The sequence below is a fragment of the Amblyomma mixtum genome, chromosome 1 (genome assembly GCF_055824585.1).
Source record: "Amblyomma mixtum isolate Tamu chromosome 1, ASM5582458v1, whole genome shotgun sequence".
NCBI classification, from domain to species: domain Eukaryota; kingdom Metazoa; phylum Arthropoda; class Arachnida; order Ixodida; family Ixodidae; genus Amblyomma; species Amblyomma mixtum.
Window position 1 is genome coordinate 303,370,261 of NC_143012.1, and position 25,765 is coordinate 303,396,025.

At 44.0% G+C, this 25,765-nt stretch overlaps 1 protein-coding gene across 1 annotated transcript; it reads right to left on the bottom strand.

The window, feature by feature from the left end:
* Positions 1-473: 473 nt before the first annotated feature.
* LOC149372239 (uncharacterized) lies at positions 474-25,609 on the bottom strand. Its single transcript, XM_089566658.1, has 7 exons — positions 25,408-25,609; positions 24,828-24,957; positions 22,214-22,308; positions 19,909-20,001; positions 16,009-16,071; positions 12,382-12,462; positions 474-6,666 (listed from the first exon to the last, which is right to left on the bottom strand). The coding sequence occupies exons 1-7, from the start codon at positions 25,522-25,524 to the stop codon at positions 6,517-6,519; spliced, it is 729 nt and encodes a 242-aa protein (XP_089422784.1). The 5' UTR covers positions 25,525-25,609; the 3' UTR covers positions 474-6,516.
* Between the last annotated feature and the right edge of the window lie 156 nt (positions 25,610-25,765).

Below are 25,765 nucleotides of genomic sequence, written 5' to 3' on the forward strand. Positions count from 1 at the left end.
TTAATAGGAGTAAAAATGAAAAAAAAAAATAAGCAGACAATGATGTACAATTTTTTCACGCGTGTTTCTCGGCTATTGCGTTTTTCCGGCTGGCACTTTTTTTTTTTTCTTGCTGTCCCATGAAAAACGTAACCGCACGGTCCTACTGCATAAAGAATAAGAAGGAGATTAAAAATCTGAAATATTTAGGCATTCTGACCTCTAGTGAAATCGCCCGGCTTTCAGATGAGAAAATTTGAACTGTGTATGGCTGACAGTTAAAAAAAGTCCTTGCTGCAGAACACCTCCCTGAAGAACTCTTTGGTAGTCCATACAGTTAATTTTACACATTTTATTAGATGCCTTTGCAAAGAAGCATAGCTTTCAGCACTCGTTCAGAAGGCTCCCCGTTTCCCATTGGGAGTTCTTGTTTATGTGTAAGTGTTGAGAAGCTGAGTGATTTGACTTAATGATGACAACAACTGCAACACAAGTACATGACGAAGAAACTGTATTTATTTCCAAACAAGGTAAACATGTTAAAAATACATTTCTTTCTCTGTGATTCACAACACCGGCAACAGTGCTAATTACAGAAGGCCTCAGCACTCTTGTGTAAACAACAAATATGGACGGAATGTGTAGCTTCAGGTAAACACTTCAAAATTGCAAAGCTGTGCATGGAGGAATCAATATTGAAAGCTTGGTGATATCATCATGAAAGATATTTGTTTTTCATCAAACGTTTGAAGTAAAACATAGCCACATATATTTAAAACACAGATATTGCACCAAAATGTTCACCGAAAGATGCTGGTGCAATAGCTAATAAGTAACCTGAGATCGCTGTTTATCTCATAGTTCGCTTAAAAAGAACTAATATCATATCATGTTCAGAAAAGTCTCATGACAGGTTTGAGAAAAACAACATAAAAATTTGGTTCAACACGTGACAAACAAATACAAACAACTACTATACCTGCTTCTGTGTCTGACGTTAAAAGCAACGATTTGTACAAAAAATGTGATTACTTACTGGCTGCTCCTAAAGATGAAATGCTGAAGGTAATGCATGATACATAATGCAAGATATGTAAATAGTAAAATGTAGTATAGTCATGCCTCGTTAATACTACCACCATTGATATGGACGACTTGAATTATGGAAGTTCTTCCAGGGATAAAACTTTTTCAATGTACTATTTATGCCTCGTTAATATAGAAACTCACTGTTTGGACAATGGACAAGGTGAAAATGCACATAGCTCTTTCGGCCCACGTATTTATGACAAGTTAACAATGAGAACAAAACCTCAACTGCCCAAGCAGATTTTGCTTTCCTGCATTCTGAGTACAGGACACGAGTGGAACTTAGTGGGAAAACACCAATGCTTGAGTGATGGCTTTTTTTTTTCTCTTGGTGTGAGGCTTTACAGTTTCAAGATGACCGCTTACATGCCTTGCCATTTGCTGTATTGCATGAATAGTTGTGATGAAAACACTGAACCTTGCACTACATTGGAAGCTGCATTCAACAGCTGTCTGCCAACTGAGGACGTAAATGTACTACCGGCTCGTGGGATGTGAACAGTCGAAGACATGTCATCATGCGTCTCAAAGAACACTAGAGATTCGAAACTGCACCTCACTGTTTTAAAGATAATGGTGACCAGGATAATGCACTTGAAGATCCTAAGATTTTGCCTAATTGTCACTCCAGTGCCCACCATCATGAACACAGGCACACCAAGCTGGACCATAATTTTTTTTTTTTCCTGAGAATTTTTTTTCTCTTCATGATTTGCTATCATGGGCGAAAGTCTTTATGGACAGCTTTATGTGAAACCAAAGTGTCTATATCAACGAGGCATGACTGTAATGCAATATGGAACATAATGAAGTTTAAAACAAAGGCAAATCAAAAGAAAAATGCACATCAGAATCTGTTCTTGAAAATAATCAAGAAGTGAAAAAGAGCACCATTGCTATAGTGTCACCGAAACAGCTAGCAATTATATGTCCAGCTGCTCCTAAGAAAGCATGTACAAAAATAGATTTGTTTTACGTTCAGATAATAGTTCCCCAAAGCAGCTCAGACAGCACAAGTTCTTGCGACACTGTCTCCACACAACCCAACAAATGTAGAAAGCTCATACACTTTACAACACTTATTTAACAAGTTTACGGCGTTGTCGGTTATCAGTGGGTCAAATCACGTATGCGAGCTGTGCGGCCACCAATACTGAACCATGCGATGAAGCTGTGGGAGAGCTCAGTAAGTTTCAAACCGCCCAAGAAAAGCACACATACAAGGTTGCTATTGCCATCGGTTGGTGGCGCAAAGAAGCTGGTTTCTTCATCAGCAGGTCACATCGCACTCAAGGAAATTCAAGGGCGGCCCACCAGTGGGCCATGATGCACAGGGATTATGACACTGAAAATCGCTGCTGCAGTGAACATGTTAAAGGGACAGCCTACTGACTTCTACCAACTATATTCTTTTTGCATCAATCAAAGGCTCCTTGCCCGGACCAACAAATACCCTGCTCTGGTGCTGAGAAACACAGCAGAACAATTTAACTCCTGATAATTCCATCTGGCAGTTTCGTTTTCTCAATAACAGATGATGACTGCAAACCCTTACATGGAGAAAACCGATATTAAGTTAAATCAATATAACTGAGGCAACTCAATGTAATTATATGAATGTGGCAAGTGCCATACCTCCCAGGTAATGTGCACTGGCAGTAATGAGCAAAACATTAATCAAGATGGATAGATTTTGTTAAATCTACAGTTGAGAGCCCTCAAGTGGTTATAAAAATAGTATAAAAAAAAATAAAACAGACGACGTCTATCACAGGTACCAGCAACTGCTTTTGCCAGCAGCACAGCAACAACCTGCCTTTCTGAAAACATTAGTAGCGATGATGAGAAAGTACGGCTAAACCATGCAAGAAATGGTAAAAAGTTTCGTGAGAAAAAATTCCAGTGTCTGAAGTTTCCTCCAGCACAAATAACAAAAATAATGCAATGGAGCAAAAATAAAAATAATGCTGTGTATTGAGTTTGGTATAGTATACCAACACCAGGAGACATAGCCAGATTTACTCGGAGACTAGCTAAGTCTTAACACAGTGCTGTGCAGCCATCAGCTCTGGCCAGACTTTATTTGCCAATTTTACATTTCTCCTAAGACCTCCAGCTCTGCCAACACAATTGTCATTGCAGAGAAAAATTTACAAGAATATAGTAGGCTCCCTTTAAGACGAACTCCAAGGGACTATGAAGACTGTTCATCTTAACAGAAGTTAATCTAATTAGGAGTGCTTCTTAAAATGATGTTCGAGCATGCAGTGTGTGTCCAAATACTTCGTATATGTGAACAAAGCCATGAAATAGTCTTTTAGGAAAAAAATAATTGCAACATAAGCATTTATGCACTACTAGTGCAGTGCATCAGGCACTGTTGAGTGTTGCCCAGTCTGTTATCTTTTTTGTGTCTGTCGAGAAAATCGTCTGCTTGCTACAAGCGTAGGCATATCACTTAACCTTCCAAGATATCCTTCAGTGCCCTAGGGGAGGAGCAGCGACAGTTCTGCTTTCACAGAATCGCCCTTTCAACGGAGACGTAGTTAGGTCTCTGTGCCTCCCCGCGTCGCATGGATCGTCGGCGGTGCAAAAAAGCTTTCAATTTTTTAGCTTTTTTTTCTTCCCTTCCGCTGAAATACTGCTCGAATGGTCGAGTAAAGCTGCATGACTTGGGCACGGCTGGTCGTGAAAGTTCATCTTAACCAATTACCACGTGTGCAGTGTACATCTTAACCAGATTTTTTTTTGCATTGACTCTATGGGAAACCAAACAAATGACCACCACTGTTCATCTTAACCAAGGGTTCATCCTAAGCGAGTTCGTCTTAACAGGAGTCTACTTATTTCTATACTCGTCTCTGCCAGTAGACTGTCTCTTTGAGGGCACCAAGGTTGTGAAGCCTGCCAAAAAGAGGCACTTTAACTTGCAATGAGGACAGAAGAGGCATACCTTAACCTACAAGTTGATATCGTACACGTTGCTTTCCAGCAGTGGAACCAAATAGTACATGTACCACATTGCAGATCTACAAGCTTGTAGAGCAAGAAAATCAATCTGCATGCATTAATTGTGTGCTCTAGTGCAAAAGTAAAATTTCCCTGTCTGCAGCAAAAACATATTGACATAAACTACATAATAAATCTGCTCCAAATGACAGTATATAATGCACAAAAGATTAAATCATGGGACGCACAAGTTTTTTTCTTTCAATGTTAGAAAATACACTCGACCTTGGTTTCTGGAGCTCAACGTTCAATGAGTTCCATTAGCCTCCTCAGGCCTCTCCAAAAACTCAAAAGGATGTGGTGAGACGTAGACACACAACTCGTGCCAAAAAAGCACAAAAATGGCCTTGGAATGTTCAGAATAAAAAGCAAAGTATGAGAGATTGCTGCTCCACAGTTCACCATTGCTATTTTACCACTGCACTTTATGTACAAACAATGCGAGACATAAAAATAAACGCAAGCTGCTAAAAATCAGAAGAACACACCTGTGCAGCTGCAGGTCACCAGATGTTGCACGTGAGCATAACATATGCCTAAGCCCACACAGACAACAAAAATGAGATAGTGCCTCATACAATTATTTAAAAGAAATGCTCAAAACTTAGTGTTCCTACACTGCCTGAGAGCCTTTTGTGCCCTAAGATTATACAGAGACAGCATTCCACTATTTTGTTTAACAGCGTTTCGGTTATGTCTACCTCATTAGCAGCAAAAGATACAAAAACTTTCTACAACAAACGTACAGGAGGGTTGTGGCCCCTTTGGTATAACCAGTGGGGTACTTTATTCCTACACTATAGCTATAACAGCCGAATAACCTTGAAACAGGGACGGAACGCATTTGCTACACAACACACCTGTGATGTTTGACTGCAATTATTCCACAACAGCTGTAATTAGAAGGGCGGCACACAAGAAGAGTAACACAAGTCCAGTCTGCGCTACATCAAGCATGTCACGCCATACATTAGGGGTCTTCAAATAAGCGTTGTTCTTATGTCGGGGGAGGACTCAGTTTTAGTTAGAAGCATGCCAAAATAAAAAATGCAGAACACATGCAGCTGCAGTGGTGCATGCATGGCCACGTTGGCTTACAGTGGCCCTGAAAAACCCTGTGAGATTAGCAGGTCACTCCATTCATTGGGTAGACTGTGCCACCATGGGCCTCTCAGCCAAGTTACATAGTTAAGGTATACCATAGCCAAGTTATATACAGAGGACAAAGCTGCAGGGCCAGGACGACTGCTTCTTTACCTGCTAAGGTTTGAAATATTAGCCTTAATGGCCACACAGCTGTGCACAGTCAAATCACAACTTGCAGACTAAGGACCAAGCAACAATATACATGATAAAACCAGATGCTAGCTGCAAGCGCACACTGTCCAATGTATTCTGTCCAATGTATGTAATCTTGCATGCAATCTAGCCTTATGCTAGTATGTAATATATATAACACCAATAAGTGCTTCATTGCAAGTAATTTTGCTCACAAACACTTGCTGCAAGCCACACAAGTGTGCTCCAAGAACCCATGATTTAAAATAGCACTCCTTAACATGATTTGCCAATGATGCTATGCACTAAATGTACAGCTACACTATAATAAATGCACAGGCACACTTAGGACCACTTATGTAAAATGTTTGAGCATCCGGGACAAAGTAGTCTGTCTGTGCTGTGCTCAGTCCTATCTAGAATGCCTCAGGCTCACTGAAAATAAGGACATCCAAGAAGTTTCGAAAACATGTACTAATTCGCGGGAAATCCCGTCATTGTAGAAAGATTTCAAGCCATTAGTTACAAGGGCTGCCTTATGTCTTAGTCCGTACTAAGTTATAATGAGCGCCAGCCACAAAAACATGCAAACGGAAAGGTGTGTGTGCTCCAGAACTATTGCTTCCGTGGAACACAAGTTACCAAAAGAGGGTAATAATACTAATACAATATCAATGAAGATTTGAAACAGAGAATGCCATCTCTGCACAAATTTCGGCACAGCAGACCTGAGAGCCTCTGAAAATTAAAATTATCTAGGGTTTCCTAAACGGCTATCCAAGGCTCAGAGCATTAAAAAAATCATGAAACCCGCGTAATGCACGTATTCTAACGCAACATGGTCGTGATTAGGAGAAGGTAACAGTACAAAATGTTGAGCCTTCACAGAGGAGTTCTATCGTATGTAAAGTCACTGTCTACACCTCAAGTGCTAGTCAGGACAGCATATTTTTTTGTTTCTCTGTTGCAGTAACAAAAGCAAGCAGCCTGTGTTCAAATGAAAGCATAGTGTTTCTACATCTACTCATTCATTCCAGGCTGCACCATTACCAAAGCATAAGATGACACTTGTGTATCCACAGGTTCACAACGTGCTGGTGAAAAAACATGAACGCACCTAGTGCAACCCAGGATGAAATGAAAAAGGCGGGGGAACTGCTCTCAGGCTGAGGCAGTTGACAGTGAGCCCTTGGCACTTGTAGTCGACTGGAAACTGATGTTGTGAGGTGTCATGCTATGGGAGTTCTTCATGGAGTCGATGGAGTGATGAGAGACAGATCGTGATGCGTTCAGGCTGCTCAGAGTTCCGAGCTAAAAAGAAAGCAGAGAGTCCCCATTGAATATGGAAACAAAATTTCCAGTGACAAAGAAAACTGACGCTGAAAAGCTGGAGATTAATAATGACAGGAAAGCAGCAAGTACTTTTGTCTAACACAAGGTAGGCCCGCTCAGTGCCAGCGATAAACCACATCAGTGTGTTTCAGACACAAGCCATCAAGTCTCGCACACCTAACATTCAAACAGGCTAGGCCATGTTGCCCTCTTAGTAAATGCAAACTGTCCACTAGGCAAAGGCAACATTTCTGCTGCAATACAAACTTTTGTCTGTAAGTTAGCACCGGTTGTCTACTTCCAAGTACACTTCCGGTAACATCTGATGATGATGATGGTTTTTTTTTAACGATGCAAGGGCAACTTTGCCCAAAGAGCGGCCCATGAAACGAGGTATTTTCCGTTGCACAAGGTGGGGTCAGAGCGCTGTTTCCCATGCAAGTTTCAATTTCGCCTTCCGAGCTTCGCACCATCCCGCAGCGAAGACAGCTTGACCAGCCAACAACTACCAGCCAACCTAACCCAGCTAAGCACCGTTTCAGAAGCTGATTGGCGTATCGCTGGTGTCTTCCCTTCCCATTTCTCCTTCTCGCCGCTGAGCCATTGCCTTCACTTCCATCCGCATGGTTCCGTTCTTCCAGAGTGCTGAAACTCTGTGCTCATCACATGCTGTTTGTTGTTTGTGTGGAGAAGACTCTACACACGCATCAGTGCCAATTATGATTGGTGTAAAGCGGTAGCGGTACAGCTCCAGCACATCACACCATGAAGGATGCGGAATGCTCTGATGATTTTGGAGCAGTTCCGCAACGATGCTCCCGACAGTATGTACGCTATAAAGCACTAATGAAAACATGAAAGCTAGTCATTGCTGCACTGTATTCACCTCAAGTCAGGCAACCACTGCCTAGTTTTTCAACAAAAAAAATTTACCCCAATGCACGCAGTTCTTGTTTTTTTTAGACATTTAGTTAGACATTTAGGCTCATGAATGCAAAAGCAAGGATGACCTGAAATGACTTTTAAGTGTAGCTGCCAGGACTCCGTAGTAATAATAGCTGATCATCTGTGTGCTGATTGTGATGGCATGTCATTATGACAACAATGAAGTTATAGTGGATGCCAATGCGGGCAATAAATGCTAGCAAAGGACTTGAGAAAAGGAATTTCAAGTACCGTATATACTTGCATAATGATTGCACTTTTTTTTTTAAATTGATGCAAATTTAGGGGTGCAATCATTACGCGGGGAAATTTAAAAAAAAATTTTTGAGCACCGAAAACGCAAACAAGTCGCAGGCCCACTTCAAGAACATAGTTTCTTCGCACTAAATCACGTTCCAAGAGCAATGCATCAAAACAGGCAGTGTGTATAGTGCTGCGCGACGGCGCTTTTGTGCGGCCTTCGATCTCGTCCGATAGCGCGGCAACAGCGTACAACAGCAACGTCCCGCGGCGCTCAAGCTACGCATTTTACCGCCGTTACGCCGAAAAATGTTCGGTCCCTGCCGCATCGTTGATGTACTTAGGTGACACGCAACGCTCGGAGCACTGGATTCCGCGCGCTTACCGCAATGGTGCCGCCCGCGAGCGCAGCGGACGACGGCGCTCTGTACTCCCAAGTCATCGCTAGGCCTAACTTGTTTCGTATCAAAGCCACAGTGGACGGCGCTTTTGAATTGACCAACGCTATAATGAATGTTCTACTTACGGCGCTGCCTTACTGACAACCTCGTTGTTTCATATTAAAAGAAATATATACGATCGATTTCAGCGACGCCTTAGCAGCGGAACTGGCATGCATGTAGATCGGGTCACTCGCGCTGCAACGGCGGCAGCTGCTACGCAGCTGCAAACGTAAAACTAGCTTGTATCGCAGTTATTACTCCTACCAGCAACTCGGTACAGGCCCGCGATGCTCAAGGAGGATTCATTTTTGACGTTCCCGTATCCCAGGGCTTATTATTTACGAGAACAATAAAGTTTAGCCGGATCACCGCGTCACTTCGTTGCACCGCAACCCAGACGGTGGCGAGACTTGCGACAACGGCGAACCGTGATTCGAGATAACCGCAGTAAAGTTTGATATCCGCGGTTAAGCATAACCGCATTTAGACTGCCCGTGTGACCGCACGTGAACCAATAGGCGGCTGCCGCTGCAATACTGACAGAGCAAGATGGTAATCTGCACGCTCCATCTGTCAGACAGATAAGCAAGTACGATCATTGTTGGCTCGACTCGACATCGTCGACAAATTGCCGCGGCAAGTTCGGGGTGAGATCATTACCCGGGGAATAAAAAAGCCAACAAAATTCGGGGGTGCGATCATTACGCGAGTGCGATCATTATGCGAGTAAATACGGTATGTGTCTTCGCAAATAATTTACTCTCCTACTCATAACAGTCTCACACTATTCTGCAAGGATTGAGAGAGTACAACTAGATTTGACATTGTCAATAGGCTGCACACACAAAATGAAGCAAGATGTATTGAACTACTGGCCAAACTGTTACTATGTTCAGACATGCACCAGATGCACTTTCAATGTCATAAAATTTCACTGCTGGCTGGAAACGAACATGTGGAAATTGTATTGCGGGCGTGATTGGTTAAGTGGAGTGCGTGTCAAAGCGTGCATTGGCGAGCTTACGTAAAATGGGGGCTGCCTGGCTTTTACATACAGAGCGCATAAGCAAGCGCAAATACAACAACGATCATAGTGGCGAGCGCACCGCCAGTTGCGCCATCTGGCATAGTACGGGCGAGGCTGGCACGAGCGTCTGTGCTGCTTGGCAGCCTTCCAGGCCAGCCCACAGCTCTTGCTATCTCGCCGAAAATCAGCACCAAATACGAAGCGCTGCTTGTGCTCAAAGGCAGAGTGTCGCGTTTACAGATACCCAAAGCTTGGTAAGAGGCTGGAAGGGTCAGTGCCGCTGGCACACCGGTGAGCTGTGAAGCCCATGGCGCACTTCACAACTGACCTCGTTTCTCGCACCTCATTTCTCATCAAGACGATGTGCTTGTGTGCAAAAAGACACACATTTGCACTTAGGGTGGAAAACACGAGCAGTGGGGTGGGCCTGATTTCATTTCATTGGTTGGTGATTGAAGGACACTTCTTGCTCTCCCGGAACGGAGAAAAAAAGGAAAGTAAGAGGAACGGGAGCGAACAGACGCGGCATGGCCCACCGGGAGGCCATCATCGACAACCACGAGGTTGCAGCAGTGGCAGCAGCGGAGCGCATCGCCGTGTCAGCGGTGTGCTCAGGACATTTACAAGAGGATGATGATGACAGTAAAATTAAACCTCAAGACAAGCGCATCGTTCCCATTAACCATGAGGTGATTGGCACGACAGACATGCTGAGGTGGCTCGCGAGCTAGCAACATATGCAAGACGTATGTAACAACGCTGCTGTTGGCAAAGAAAGGGTAGAAGTAAAGGCACACATCCATCCAGTGAGTTATCTGCAGCGCATTTTTAGCGGATTCTTAGCATGCTAAGAGATGAATTTCGATACTGTGGAATTTCAGTACAGTCGAACCTCGTTATAACGAACACGGATACAACGAATTATCGGATATAACGAAGTGAAAGAAAAGTTTGGTTGGACATGCTTTATTTCTAAGGGAGTTCTATCTGTATAACGAAACGAAAAAATTCAAAATTTGACACTGTATCGGTTATAACGAAGCAGTTTTTGTATTCACGGGGCTCAAAATGCGCAAACAAGAAGGAAAAAATCTCAAAACACGCTAAATTTTGATCTTTTGAAGCGCGCACACCTAAAATGTGTTTGAATCACCCGCGCTTCCGCACGCGGCGCCATCTAGGGAGAGCGAATGAATCTAGCATCAACGGCTGCCTAGCACGTGACTGGCACGTGATCGAACCGACGCCCGCTCCGCTCCCCCGCTCCCCGGCCACCCCCGCCGTCGCAATTTCCGACCCGCGCCCCGCGCGCGCTATCTCTGCAGTTCAATCTGTAGACGCCGTAGCGGAACGCATCTTAACAAACAGCAGTTTCGCTTGAAACGAAGATAAAGATATTCAGGGCAGTTGACAGCGGGCGCAAGGAAAAGTCATTGCCGCGGACTTCGGTGTTGCGCCTAGCACTCTTATCTATCTAGATAAGATGGTTGTCCTGAGCGCAAGGCAGATTTCAAACGCCCACTCTGCAGGCGCTGTGAAGAATGACAGCAAGACAGGATGTTGAAGATGCCTTGTTTGCATGGTTCAAGGACGTTATAGCACGTAACCTGCCTGTGTCTGGTGCCGTCCTTCAAATGAAGGTGAGAAGTCTCACTTCCCTCTGAGGCCACAATGACTCTCATGCAAGCAGTGGCTGGCTGCAGCGATTTAATGACCGCCATCGGATTGTTTGCCACGTCTTGTCTGGCGAAGAAGCAGCCGTTGGCGCAGAGAACTGCGAGAAGTAGGCAGAAAGCTTCCGCATGCAACTGGGAGGCAAGCGGACAATTTCGGCGAGACGACATGGCGTCAGCTGGCGGTTCCGAACGTTACGTTCGAGGAATTCATCTGTGCAGACAACTTGGCTGTGGCGCCCGAACTGACCGACCAAGAAATTGCTGATCAGGTGGTTTCCGCAAATGATGCTAGAAACAGCGATGCATGTGAAGATGGCGAAGTGCGAGCTCTCAGCAGCACCGAGGCCGCTGACATGGCCAGGAAGTTCAGGGGGTACTTCGGGAACCTACCTGTGGCCAAATAAGCTGACATCGGGAAAGCGCTGCTCTGTGTTGATTTCGTCGAGAAATATAACCTGTCAAACAGTGTGAAGTGCCGCCAAACGAAGATTACGTCGTTTTTTAAATAAATTAGTTTTTGCACCTGGCCAGCAGCCCGATTTGTGAGTTTTCCTCTTGCTTTCCAGTACGAAATGCAAGGCGAGGTTTCATATGCTTATACCACGCGTTAAATTCAAAAATAGTGCATTTTTTCAACCCTGTGCTGTCCATCTTAAAGTACTCTTTACCTGGGTTTATTAGCGACCTTTTCTGTGGGAATATGAGTGCATACTTTTATAACAAATATTGGATATAACGAACGAATTTCCGCGCAAAATGCGACTTCGTTATAACGAGGTTGGACTGTATTACAAAGTAAACTGCTGATTTTAACGGGTTTGTTAAATCGAGGTTCAACTGTATACACACATTTCCAACTTAATCATGATTAAAATAACTTTAAAATGCTCTATCAGCCTGTCGGATTCTGGACAGTTCCCACCGGTCAATAATACGAGGCAGGGCGTACACAATCTTAGAACATATTACCGACACTTTTGATGAAACACCTCCCTGAAAGTTTCAATGAGCTTGCGCCAATTCATCATAAAATCCGGGTTATCGCATAAGTGGAGGTTGCATAATCGAGGTTCCATTGCATTGGGTTTTTCCAGCCTAGACAGAATTAATGCTGTCCCGAAAGGTACTCAATATAAATAGGCGACTGAAGCCGATGACATGAACATTGGACAGCAGGAAAAAACAATATTTGTAGCATCATGGCACTTTGTGGGCATGCTGTAGCCACTTTGAAGGGCAGCCTGTGAGGTTCTTCAAAGAGAGCACATCAAAATAATGCGTAGTGTAGGATATGTTTTGCACACCAAATCAAGCTCAGCCAATCTAACAAAAGTGGCACTTCTTCTTCTGTGCGCTCCCTTACCTTGAGTTTTGCCATGTCCTCAAGCCTGGTGATGTCTGTCAACTCCTGATAGTTAGAGTACACGATGAGCCATGCAAATACCTGAATGGAAGAGAAATTGAAGGAAGAAACATTCAGGTAGTGAATAAGGCCGCAGAAAATGACGGATGTACTCCGTGTAATAGGAGGAATTTACTTCTGGCCCAACACCAATTTCTCTATGTTCATGGAAAATGTAGAAACTCTCCTCAGGCACTACAGTGTTCCTTGAATGAAATCTGTTGCATGTCAACCTTTTTGATGAACCCCTTTATGCTCTGTAAGCACTGCAATCAGGCTCCCAAACCATTTCTGGTTTGAAGTCGGGCGCAACAAGTGGGCATAGTGGCATCTTCCAGGTGAAGTGCTTGCTGTACAAAATGCAGTTGAATCTAGACTATTGCAGTGATGGCAAATATGGAATTAAGGGTGATACGAATTTGTAAAATGTTCTGGCCGGAGTGCATTGAATACAACACGCAGAATTTCGGAAGTTCCGAACCCTCTCCCGGGCCACCACAAATAACGCATGCTGCCCCCGCATTGCTGATGTCACAGTCTAGAGTCTTGCGGTACCCACTGCTACTAACGAGAGGCAGCGCACGGCTGTACATTTTTCCCATCGGTCGTTAACATATCTGCATGAATGCATTTTCCATGCTTCTACATATGGATTTTGTTCGTCATGATACGAATATTTTTCGTGACCCCATGAAATTCGAGTCATCGAGATTTTACTGTACAGAGGTCTCTGGTGCACCATTCCGTTCAATGGCTAGTTTTTGGCAAGACGACGGTACAAATGTTCCACAGACTGGATTAAAAATACATGCTGCATTTGCTTCTCTGTCTAGCGATAAAACCACGCTGTATGAATGCAGGATGTGTTTTGCATAAGAAAAACATACCTACTGATGTAATGCTACTGATTTTTGTTATTGTATCTTATATGCACATCTAGGCGTTGCAGTTTCAGTTGATTATGGCGGAGGGCTAATCATTGGCGAATCCAACATGTAGTGCTCGCAAAGGGCAGAAGTGTGGGCTAGTGTGTTGTTCATGTTGCAAAACAACTGAAATGGCATGCATGAAGACGCAAGGTCCACAGCCCAGACTCAGCTAAGCCCACTGAAAAGACAAAGTTAGACTTGCACCTGCTGATTGCCGCTTGCAGAATAAATGCGGCCTGTGAGGCTACAGCTGTGCCTTCTGCGCGATTGGCAGCAATGCTCGCACTCTCAGCAAAAGCCAGAACTGGTTCCTCACTACTATGTCTTGCCTGTAGTGATTTGCACAGTGGAAGATTCCAGGCCCGTTTGCAGTCCAGCTGCCACACCTGGACTTTGCTGTCTGTCTCTTTGAATATTCACCTGATGTTTCAAGCAGGTAATGAACGCCGAAACAAAAAGATGCCACCAATGCTTTTGCATCTGCACCGGCATCAAATCAAACACCGAGCCGACTACTGCAGAAGTTCTTCCACCGGAAATGTTTTGGGAGGCCCCTATTTTCATCATCCGCCTGGTTTGTCTTAAAAGAAAAGGCTATGCTCTACCAGCTGACAAAAGCACGGCAAAATATGCCCTCAATTCCTTGTAAGGCATTCCATGTTTTACCTCTTAGAAAATCATGCAACAGGTGAAATATACCAACTCTGCCATGGGAAAATCAAATTATGCTGTGTCAACCAGCAGTGCCCATAACTATGGCTCAATTTGTGCCCTACTAATCAATAGCAGTTGATTTGCTTTTCAACGTTCTTTGTCCCTCGCAACCATCACGTGGACTTATATCCCTTTGCTTACCACCTGGGATAGAACCAGACTTCATTGAAGAGACTGTGATCGCAACGCTCTCTGTGATGTTTGAGACTTTTTGGTGCTTTTCGTACTTTATTTTGAACGTCCTTTGTCCCCTTTAAAATGAGCGTGCACAAGAGCGGTGCTTATTCTGATCCTCATTGAGTGCGGAGCACATTTGCTGCTATCAAAGCCACTGAGCTCAATTTCTTTTGATGGCAAAAGTTCGGCCAAATAAACAAGTTCAACTTTAAGTACATCAGAGCAGTCACCAACGCATCTGCCATTTATTTCACTGCATGCTGCATCCACTGCAGATTTCCCACAAGCCTCTCATAAACAAGACAAGAAGGCAAATTTAAGCTTACACTACAAGAGAGTGCCACTTGAGCAGTTGGCAACAAACCTGACTGCCCTGTAAATTCATATGTGTATACATATGCATACAGCACCACATTCACAAATCAGTTGTCAAACAGCCTATGAACGGATTGTGTATCGGATGAACACTCAGCTTATGTTGAAGCAATCCTAGTTAGTATGAACAGGGGGGAAAAAAAAATTAGCAAGCTTGACATTTATGTTCCCATGTCAAGTCAGCACATTTGTTTGAAGTGAATTTTTGTTAAACTTTAAAGACTAAGACCAAATATTCCATTCTGTAATCTTCCACAATAAAAGAAAGCTTGCATCAGTGAAACAGTCATTCAGTTACACCTGCATCAAAACACAGTATAGGATCTCGAAGCAAATCTCACACGGTTGCAAAAAGTATTTGTACCCCTAAAAATTCACATCTAAAAAAATCTGCATGCAGAAGTAATAGAAATGCATTCACGTGCATCTCCTTATGGCTGATAGGATTTATTTACAGCTATGCACCATTGCTAAGTGCTCGTGGTGCCTGCCATACGACTGCCGATCATGGTGTCAGCAATGTGAGGGCAGCGCTTAGTGCTCGCAGATGCGGTCGGGGCTCCCGCATTTGCATCATCAGTAGTGGTGCAGGAGGGTGTTCGGAACATCCGAAGTTCTGTCCACAGCACACAATGCACTTTGGCCAGGGAACTTTATGAATTCGCATTATTCCAAAATTCGTTCGGCCGTGATCGTGTCATAGAGGCTGTACTGTATAAAAGGGGTATAGACGCAAAGTTTCGAACGCAATCAAACAATATGATTAGTTTCACGGGCATAAGGAAATTACTTCTAGCAGGCATTGTGTGGAACATAATTGGATACGGTTTTGAATGTTATCTGAGGAGCCACCTGGCATCTCCACCCACATCGAGTGACGCCAAAATATGCTTTCCAAAATTTTTACGACGTCAATGAATGACGGCTCTTCACAGGAACAACCAGTGCCTGCCGGCGACGTCGACATTATGAAGAATGTGGTGGTCTAGGCTGGCTGGTCGTCCATGACAACATGGTGCACTTCAGTGCAGGCGCTGACCGAGACCAAAACCACCAGTACAACATCATTTGTAATCAATTATTAATGCTGCTCATCTCATCTTTACAGTTACTAGGCCCCACAGATCACTTTTAAGGTGAAGAAATGGACACCGAAAAGCTTTGTATCTGTGCCCCTTTAAGCATTTTGCACAGAAAGCATGCGCAAATGCATCCTGCTATGTTACTCCAAAGAAGAAAAGGATTCAGTGACGATCTATATTAAAATATGCGAACGGCTATTAGCAAATCGTTACCAAGTCCATCGGTGTGATCCGACACATTCAAATTCTTTTAGCGAACAGAATTAATGATTAAGATATAAAGATGTGGAAAGCATAAGTTAGAAACTTACATTGGCTGCAATAAGGAGAATCCAGATAATCAGGACAGCCTGATGGTACGAGTAGTAGAGGTCCTGTGAAAAGAAAAGCTAGATCAGAGGCATACGGAACAGTCTGTAATATACCGCAGAGTTGATGAGCCCTTCACTACAGCCTGAGTCGCTTTGGGACGTTAAACCTCCATAAACCAACCAACTGCAGAGTTGAACCTCGATGAGCCCACTTCAAAGGCATGCTGCCAGGATCAGACCAGCAAGTTTTACTCGTGCCCAAACTGGACATAATCGCCATTTACTAGTACCGTATTTACTCGCATAATGATCGCACTTTTTTTCTAAACAAAACTGATGCAAATTTAGGGGTGTCATCATTAACCCCTTCACCGTTTTGTTATGTCAACGAATTTCTTAACAAAACTGCTTATTTTTTTTATTCCTGATTTCGATTAATATTGCAATAAAAACCATGCATTCGATCTTTAAAAAAATATTTGAAGCAAACATGAAGTCAAATTAGCATATTGAAGTTTATTATTCCTCGCAATACAGAAAACCAACTTCCTGCAGGTAATAAGCGATAAATATATTCAAGCAAGTCATCAGGTGAGCTTATAGTGGTCTAACCGGGAGCTGCGAAAAAAGGAAACCGAGGGGGTCGCGTAGGGATATTGCTGACGTTGATCTACATCTACTGTCGTGCGCTCGCGATGTTGCATCAGAGCTGTCCTCTTCTTCATCTGAAGAGCTGATCAGCACAGCGTCATCACTATCGTCCTCGCTCCCTGAAACAATGTACACTTCGGTGTCTGAATCATCATCGTTTGAAGAAGGTGACGAGGAAGAAAAGCGTCTTTTCCGAGAAGACGGCTCAACAAAACACGCATCGCCTCCGCCGGACGCCATTTTTAAAACCCAGGTTGCCATACGAAAAAAATGTTTATGCGGTAGAAGAAAACGAAATTATCAGGTCAGTGCTGCCATCTGTCAACTAAAATGCCCTCTAAGCCCCACACGAGCGCTGCTCGTCCGAAATGCTGAAAGGAAGAACCTATTCGGCGAGGACGAGCTACAGTCGTCCAAAACGGTTTGGGGACGGCTTGGCAAGGACGAGCGCAGCTCGTCCAAAACGGTTAAGGGGTTAAGCGGGGTAAATTTTCTACACAAAATTCTTGAGCCCCGAAAACGCAAACAAGTAGCAGGTCAGACTACCCTTGTCACACGGGCGCGCTACCCGCATTTACGCATTACGCCGCTAAACGCTGTTATCACGAACCGAGCTTGGCGACCTCTGTTTCCGTCGTTAACTGAGAAGGTAGAGTGCGAAAAGTGCACGAGCTGGCCCGCTTCAAGAATACACTTTTTTTGCACTAAATCATGTTCCAAGAGCAATGCATCAGAATGGGCAGTGTGTACAGTGCCGCGCGACGGCGCTTTTATGGAGCCTTCGATCTCGTCCGAAGGCGCAGCAACCGCGTACTGCAGCAACGTCCCAACACGCTCAAGCTATGCATTTTATCCCCGTTACACCGAAAAATGTCCAGTGCCTGCCGCAGTGTTAAATTAAGTGACACGGTCGCAACGTTCGCAGCACCAGATTCCGCGCGCTTAACGCAATGGTGCCGCCCGCGAGCGTGGCGGACGACGGCGCTCTGGTGTGCGACTCCCTAGTCGTTGCTAGGCCTTACTAGTTTCGTATCGAAGCCACTGTGGACGGCGCTTTTGAATTGACCAACGCTATACTAAATGGTCTACTTATGGCGCTGCCTTACTGACAACCTAGTTGTTTCATATCAAAAGAAATATATACGACCGATTTCAGCGACGCCTTAGCAGCGCAGCTGGCGGGTCAGTCGCACTGCAACAGCAACAGCTGCTATGTGGCTGTGAACATAAAACTAGCTTGTATCGCAGTTATTACTCCTACCAGCAACTCAGTACAGGTCAGTGATCCTCAAGGAGGATTCATATTGACATTCCCGTATCCCAGGGCTTAGTATTAAGCGATGTATTCGGCTGTGGAGGCAGTGCGGCAACCGAACTGCGCCGTCGGATGCCACTCTCAACACTGCGCCAACTGCGATGCAAGATATTCGCAAATGTCACTTCGCTCCGGATCACTGCGTCACTTCATTCGTTGCACCGCAACCCAGAACGGTGGCGAGCCTAGTGACAACCGTGATTCGAGATAACCACAATTAAGTTTGGTATCAGCGGTTAAGCATAACTGCGTTTAGACTGCCCGTGTGACTGCAGCTCAGCCAACCGACAGTTGCCGCTGCAATGCTGACAGAGCAAGATGGTCATCTGCACTCTGCACGTGCCATCTGTCAAGAAAGATAGCAAGCACAATCATCGTCGGCTAGATCTGGCACACGACAAATTGCAGCAGCAAGTTCGGGGTGCGATCATTACGCGGGGAATAAAAAACTTGAATTTTACCAGCAAAATTCAGGGGTGCCATCAATACGCGAGTGTGATCATTATGTGAGTAAATACGGTATTAACGCATTACCGTTACCAAGAAGACAGGAACTGAAACAAGACTATCTGAGAGACCACTGCATGTCACAATAAAAGATGGTATGTTGCCAAAGCATACAGATAACCAAACGCTTGTGCATCCAGATCCCAACTCGGTGCTGCTGTCCACCTATACCAAGTTCAAGAACTTGAGATATTGAAATCAAGCCTTAGAGGAAGTCTGTGTTTTGCAATTATACCATTCTAACTGACGTATCACATATGAGACATTTGTGTATGCATTGCTCAAAAGAAAACAGTGGATACCTTTACTCCCTTAGAGAGTGGTTCTCAAGAGCAAATTGGCACAGGCATTCTCAGGGTCCAAAAGCCCTTGCTTCCTGTGTTTTGACACCACAACACTGGAATGTGGGCTAGGTGCCAAGCTACACTTCACCTAGGCGAAAGAACTGCTCTCCCATGTGCTATGTCCTGGTGCAGCCAACTCAGTCACTTACTGCTACGATGCAGTCTCCACGTTCATGATTACTGAGTAAGAAGCAAAGGAGGTTGAAATTCGATGAATGATTATTCTATTTTTATACGAGCACTAGCGTATAAGGCACAGTGGCCCTGGATTGATTTAGCCCGTGTAGGGTCTTTTACTACACATCAGTATCACAGTGCGCAGAATCACAGTGCGCGGAATCAAAGCACATGGAACCTCAGCTGTTGCACAATGATATTAAAATCAAATAAAGTCCCGCCTTCCCGTTTCACTGTAAAAAAAAATACAAAAATCTCTTTAGCTGTTAAAAAGAAAAAAATCTGCTTTTTTTGTTTTTAAATAGGCAAATTCATTTCATTGCACACAGTCAACCATCCCATTCTTGGACTAAAAACATCCTGCAACCCTACCCTGCACACCTTTCCAAAGCATGGGGTCCCTATATCCTTAGCGGGCCCACAATCGATTTTCGGGATGCACTCAGTTCCAAACTACTGCATTAGAACATACAGCAGTACCGTTCTGATACAGTAGCTGCACTCACTACAACCCCATTACTGAACAATACACACTGCAAAGCTGTCAACTGCCACTGCTTGCCTAGCCAAATTGCGAAGTGAGAAAAAAAAAAAAGACTGCACCCAAACAATTACAAAAATTCAACTAGTATTCCTCCACTGCAGTCAACACCATTGCCGCCAGCTATACTACATCTACTGCAAGAATAAAGTCTCTCCGATGATCTTCCATCAACCTTATCCTCTACCACTCACGACCATCCCATTCAGGTATTTCCAAAACTAATCTCCCCATGTGACTTTCGGCTGCTTCAAGCTGTTTTCATTCCCTTGGTATCACAACCAGACTCCGTCATTCTTTCTTGACGAGCACAAATACTACTATGAGCATTCGGGTAAGTATTAGTTACAATTAAGAATACTTACATTGCAAATAGAGCGGAAAATAATTGCAAAGAATCTCCATGCAGTGAATGTGAACATTATGAACAGCCAGGGACGGAACTTGGCCTCTTTCTCCTGAAAAAAATTCAATCATTTATTTACTTCAATGAACTCTTCAGCACACAGCACTTCACATGCTTGGACATAAAAAAGAATGTGCTCTTCACACGGCGAAGGCATTTTAAGACAAGATTAAAGGGGAACACTAATAGCGTCTTTGGTTGACAGCACTTGTGGAGTTTACTACACACTCGTGCAGTGCCACATGTTACTATGGCCACCATTTGTGCAGTGTTGTAAGTCTGGCTGGAATGAGCACGACACACAAGTGGGTGGCACTGTGCTGCCATGGTGACCGATAATGGAGTGCGCTGCAAGCAATCCTGTCGCGCAGCATGCGGTAGCAGATGCCGCGAGCAGACAACACTGATGGCGCAGCGAATTTCGATCAGTGATGACCAAATGCAAGCTTCGCCAAAGAGCAGTGCAGCGTTGTGTTTCATGGCACATAAGCAACTAAAGCTATCATGTGCAAAGCACAGGTTAAAGTGTCTTTCTGTTCGACAAAGCGGAGGCGAACCATCTTAAGTCGGCATATTTTAAAGAAATGTCGAAAATGACAGTAATTTGAATGCACTTATTTGTGCTGCACTCATGCACCCACTGGCTGATGACCTATGTGCCTTCCCCTACCACAGCTCATGCAGCGGACGGCTGAGAGATGTCTGTTATCACACTGTACATTCTGAAAATGTATACACATGTGCAAAGATATCCATAAAGCAATGGTGTGGAGAGCTGAGATCACACTGAGAACTGTGAACAGATCATTTCGGCACTTGCTCTAGCTGAAGCTCGACAACATATGCATCAAAAGCAGTAAGCATGACGCCATGGGGTGGCGTGTCGACAATCCTGCACTACCATAATCACAGTAGTATTTTGCAAGCGTGCAAGCGTGCACACGTCCTGCATTGCCCACTGATTCTGTAAATGCTGAACTGTTAAGCATAGCTCCTTGTGCTGTTTTTCCTCATTAAAATCTGCAGCCTTACTGGCTTTCACATTATTGAAGTGCTTCCTGCTAATTGTACAAATCCCTAGCCACAGTCGTCAACATCGCCCACTATCAGAAAGGCCTCTGAGATATGCGAGGGCCTCGGAGGTGAAGGTGAACAGAGGAAACAAAAAGCAATGGCACTCTGCAAGCTTTTCACAGGTTAGAATGAGGCATAAAGGAACACCCTAATAGTGCCATGTTTGATGTCAGTTTCTGCGCACCGGCGCAGAGGCAGTGCATCTCACCCAAAGAGACCATAAGGCAACCTAGATTGAGAGATTGCAATTATATTGTACTGGGAACACTTAAGTCAGAAAATTACATAAAACTTAAGACATGTGACTACGCTTCTCTCGAATTCAAGTGACTACACCTCACCACCTGCATTCCTCACCTGCCAAAACTGATGAAGTGTGACTTCATCAAGTAACACTAATTAAGAAGCAAGTACCATCAACAAAAGCAGGACGGTGAGTACTGCACAAGTCCTCGTCATTCGCACTCCTGCCAAATGGCGAGCCATCATGTCCTGAGAGCACAGCACTTGCACTAAATACACTTTCAGTTCTAAATGTGCATTCCTCTCCAGCCACACAGAAGTTACAAATGGCGCACCACACTAGTCTAATTTAGTTTTCAGCACTGTCACAGTGAACGTATCATCCCCCTCTTAATTTCCATTCAACCCCTGCCCCCTGATGCAGCACCACCAAAGCCGGAAACAATACTGCAGGGAGCATTTACATGCTCCGTTTCCAAGGAAGAAAAAAAAAGGAGCACAGCATGTGACTACACTGCACCTGAGATGAAGCAGACAAATTTAACAAATACTGTTCTTTAATGAATGTGCTGCTAAACTTTGATGAACCAGTACCACTTTCAATTATTTCAATTTCAATTTCAGTGCCACTCACTCCTCTTGCGTACTTAAAGGCAATGAGTAAGTCATTAGCCCTCTTGCATGCTTGTCTGTTTCCAAGGCTATGCAGCGCCATCAAAGGCCTCTCTGCAATGTGAATAATGATTAGACAGGCTCACTGAACAGCCGACATGTGCAATAGCCCCTTTGAACAAGTCAAAACAAACTGCACACAATGACATGAATTTCTGGGGTCCAGAATGACAATCAAGCCATGGTATGAATAAACTGCAACCATCTGACTTTGACCTCACATATGCTGATGGTAATAAGCGAAACTCCTAATTAATACATAACAAAGTCCTTACCTTTCTCAAGGCCATAACCATCATGATAGAGGTTACCAGGAATGCAACGCTTATTGCAAATGATATCACAGAAACTGTAATCAGCAGGTTTCGAACTGGAAATGTAAATAATGACACAATAAAGAGTCCATAAATCACCATGAAGTAAACTGTACCTGGTACACTGGAATGCAGGACAAAAGATTAGCAATGGCACAAGGCTAGCTATTGAACCATGAAAAAAAAAGTATGCCATGAAGTTAAAGGGAAGTTCCAGGGGGTTTTTCAAACATTCTGAATTGATAGCCAAATCAAAGTGCTTAAAGTCCCTCTCTCCACCATAACAATCTTTTTTGCAAAATACCGAGTGGAACCATTTTTAAAACAGCAAAAACAGCAAACTGAAACTCGATGTGGCCAGGGACGATGTTTTATGAGGTGCAGCGATGACATCATGAACATAACCAAAAAACATTCGTACTGTCGAATAGCTGAAAATGACGAGTACTTTCATAAAATGCCCGAGACGACCTAATACAATCCTCAAGTTTTTTTTAGTGGAGCGAGGAGTGGGTAAATGGCCCAAGAAATGCTTGTGACATCAAAAATGCAGTGCTGCCCATAGAATTAATCTAACTGAGACCACAGAAATGGCAAACTTTAAAATTGATTTGCCTCAGAATTAAGCGTCAAATGGCTGCCTAGCATGGTGGAAGTAATCAGGAAAGAGCGAAAAATATGTTTAATCACAATATGGCAACCAAGAAAAAACCCTGGAGTTGCCCTTTAAACCTACCTTGTATTATGAGACATACAATGGCAGTTACTGAACAGAGGTCCTCTCTCAAGCAAGAATAACATGCTGTTACAACTATGCAAAGTGTTTGGGTCTATTCTAAGGCAGGGCAGCTGTACAGCCAGCCCCATAAAAAGCAAGGCATTGCGTGTCAACATGGTCAGCTGTTTTCTTTACAGTACTCCCACTTCTGGGCACCTTTAACAATGCTCGATACAGCAATGAAACCAAGCTGCAGGATATGCAAAAGTTGTGACGCTAGGAGTGCATCTGGTTCCACTGTGTACTATGTAACATTTATACTTTCCGCTTGCAACTTGCAAGAACATGACAAAAAAGATATAACCTTTAAATCTGACATGGCAGCAATGTGAGGTTAGGTTGTAGCCATATCTGGACAAGTAGTGGTCAAAAACTAGTTGTTAAAGGTGCACTAAAGAGGAATCTGAACTCTTCTTTTTACCCCGAGAACTTGATCTACACATTCCGAGCATTCTTAGAAACTTCGAATTACTGTCCTGTGCGGCCGATTTCTAATATTTAAATCGGATTAAACGCCCCGGCTCCCGCCCTTTTTTGAACTCATCGCAGACGGTAGGAGGAGTCAACTAACGTGTGGAATGCCTTTCAGACAGTTGCGTGGTGGCTTTGCTTTCGCTTTTATTTTGTTTTTTAGGTTTCCATGAATAAATAGATCCAGTCAGAGGCAACATAGCCACAAATCAGGCCCACGGAAATAAAAATACGCGTGGACTCTTTGCTTTCGCTGACCACTACGCACCACTCTGCCGATGGCAGAGCAGCAAGCTGCCAAGGGACTGGCTGAAAGGTTGGTTGACTACTCCTATTGTCTGCAGTGAGTTCAACAAGAGGCGGGAGCCAAGACATTTACTCCAATTAAAATTGGGGAAATCGGCCGCACAGGACAATAATTCGAAGTTTCTAAGAATGCTTGGAACGTGTAGACTGAGTTTCCGCGGTAAAGAGACGAGTTCAGATTCCTCTTTAGTACACCTTTAAGCTGCAGTTGCAACATAACAGCAACCTATCAAGTCATGGTTAAGAGCTGTCCTGTAATAGGTTACTGTAACAGAGAACTTTTCTTTTACTTGATATGTGGTGGGTAAAATCACTGCAGTTTTAGGCCTGGTAGAAAATACCTGTGAGGATCAAGGTCACAATCTGCTTGTGTACTGCTCTTTGAAATGCGTAGAGTCTAACTGTCAGAATTTTACTATTACTGACAACACTGACATGACTGATCCACAAGGATCTACACCTGTAGCTACTCTAAGCAACATTCAAAAGCTATTCACAAAAACCTTGCCATTAACAGTGCAAAAGCAATATATTTTCAATAAAGGTGACTGTTTTTATCAGTTATCACAATTAGCCTTTATGGCTATTGCTTCAATATCAAATTTATAAGTGCTACTCCACCTATGAATAACATACAAGGTAAGATGCACGGAATATTTGTGTATGCCACACCTGCATGCTTAGACTACATACATCTACCAGTTTGCACACATATGGAAAAAACAAGCCTCTAAAACTCTGGGCGGTGTCATTACGCTTTACTAAATGTAGCGAAGTGTTGAGAGCCGTCAGGTGAATATTACATATTACTGACAGTTGCCACCTAAAAATAAAGAACACACAAAAGATACACACGTTGCCGGGTCTTGTGCTTTAGGCAGCTACAACCTTCTACAGCGCTAAGAAGCAGCCCGACTGAGGCTATATATATTCACATTTCAGCGCGTGAAACGCCTTTGCTTCCTTCACATTTTCTACGAGCCATTTATTCCTAGTGCTGCTCATCTTGAAAGCACTTACCATGCTGGTTGCCACTGTACACAAACAAAAAGCTGAACCCAAAGTAGCGGTAATGTGTCGAGCCAGGTGACGCCTCGGCGAGGCAGTATACATCAAAGACTGCCAGTGTGATCATGAAGAAGCTCTCGACCTGAACAAAAGAAAACAGTTCAAAGAATGTCAATCGAGCCAGTAACGTGTATGCCGCACACGACTTTCGGAAGCTTCAACTCTAGATGTTCAGCAAGTATTACGCATACTATCGTTCACATTTAAAACTATTCATTTGCTTCGACACATTCGACACTTTCGCTGTAGGCATGTAATGCAAATCGAGGTGTGATCAGGATGCGTCGCTGATGTCACTCAGAAACTATGTCACGTTGTGGACGAATATGGGTCCTTGTGACCCAATTTACAACGGCCAACAGCATCATAGCTCAGAGTAACCTAATCACCGCAAGACATCTCGTATGACATAAATGTAGACCTTCGCAAAACGGAACAAGTGAGACGATGGCTGCATAGCAGCTCGGAACGCTTGAGCGACCACTGACTTGAACACACCCAAAGCGCATTGACTGACTGACGATCAACTTACGATAGAAAATATTCCAGCGATGTAACTGCCATACTGCAAGTCAGTAAAGTACGCTGTTCTTAGTAGCGGACGCCGATGATACCACTTCTGCCGGGATCTGTCTAGCACTGACGGCATTATGTTGAAATTCCAACAGAGATATTTCAAACCGCAAACGCGTCCCTGCTTCACGGAAAGGCAACCGAAGTTGTTGTTGATCACGAAGCGGATGTGACGTAGAGGATGCGTCTATTGCTAGGCGTCGCTCGCATAGCATACCTACAAGAACCACACAGCCCTGCAGTGGTTCCGGAGGTTACAGAGCATCTCTTCTAGTTCACTTTTTCGTCGACAGGGTGAAAATGTTGAGAGAGGCAGC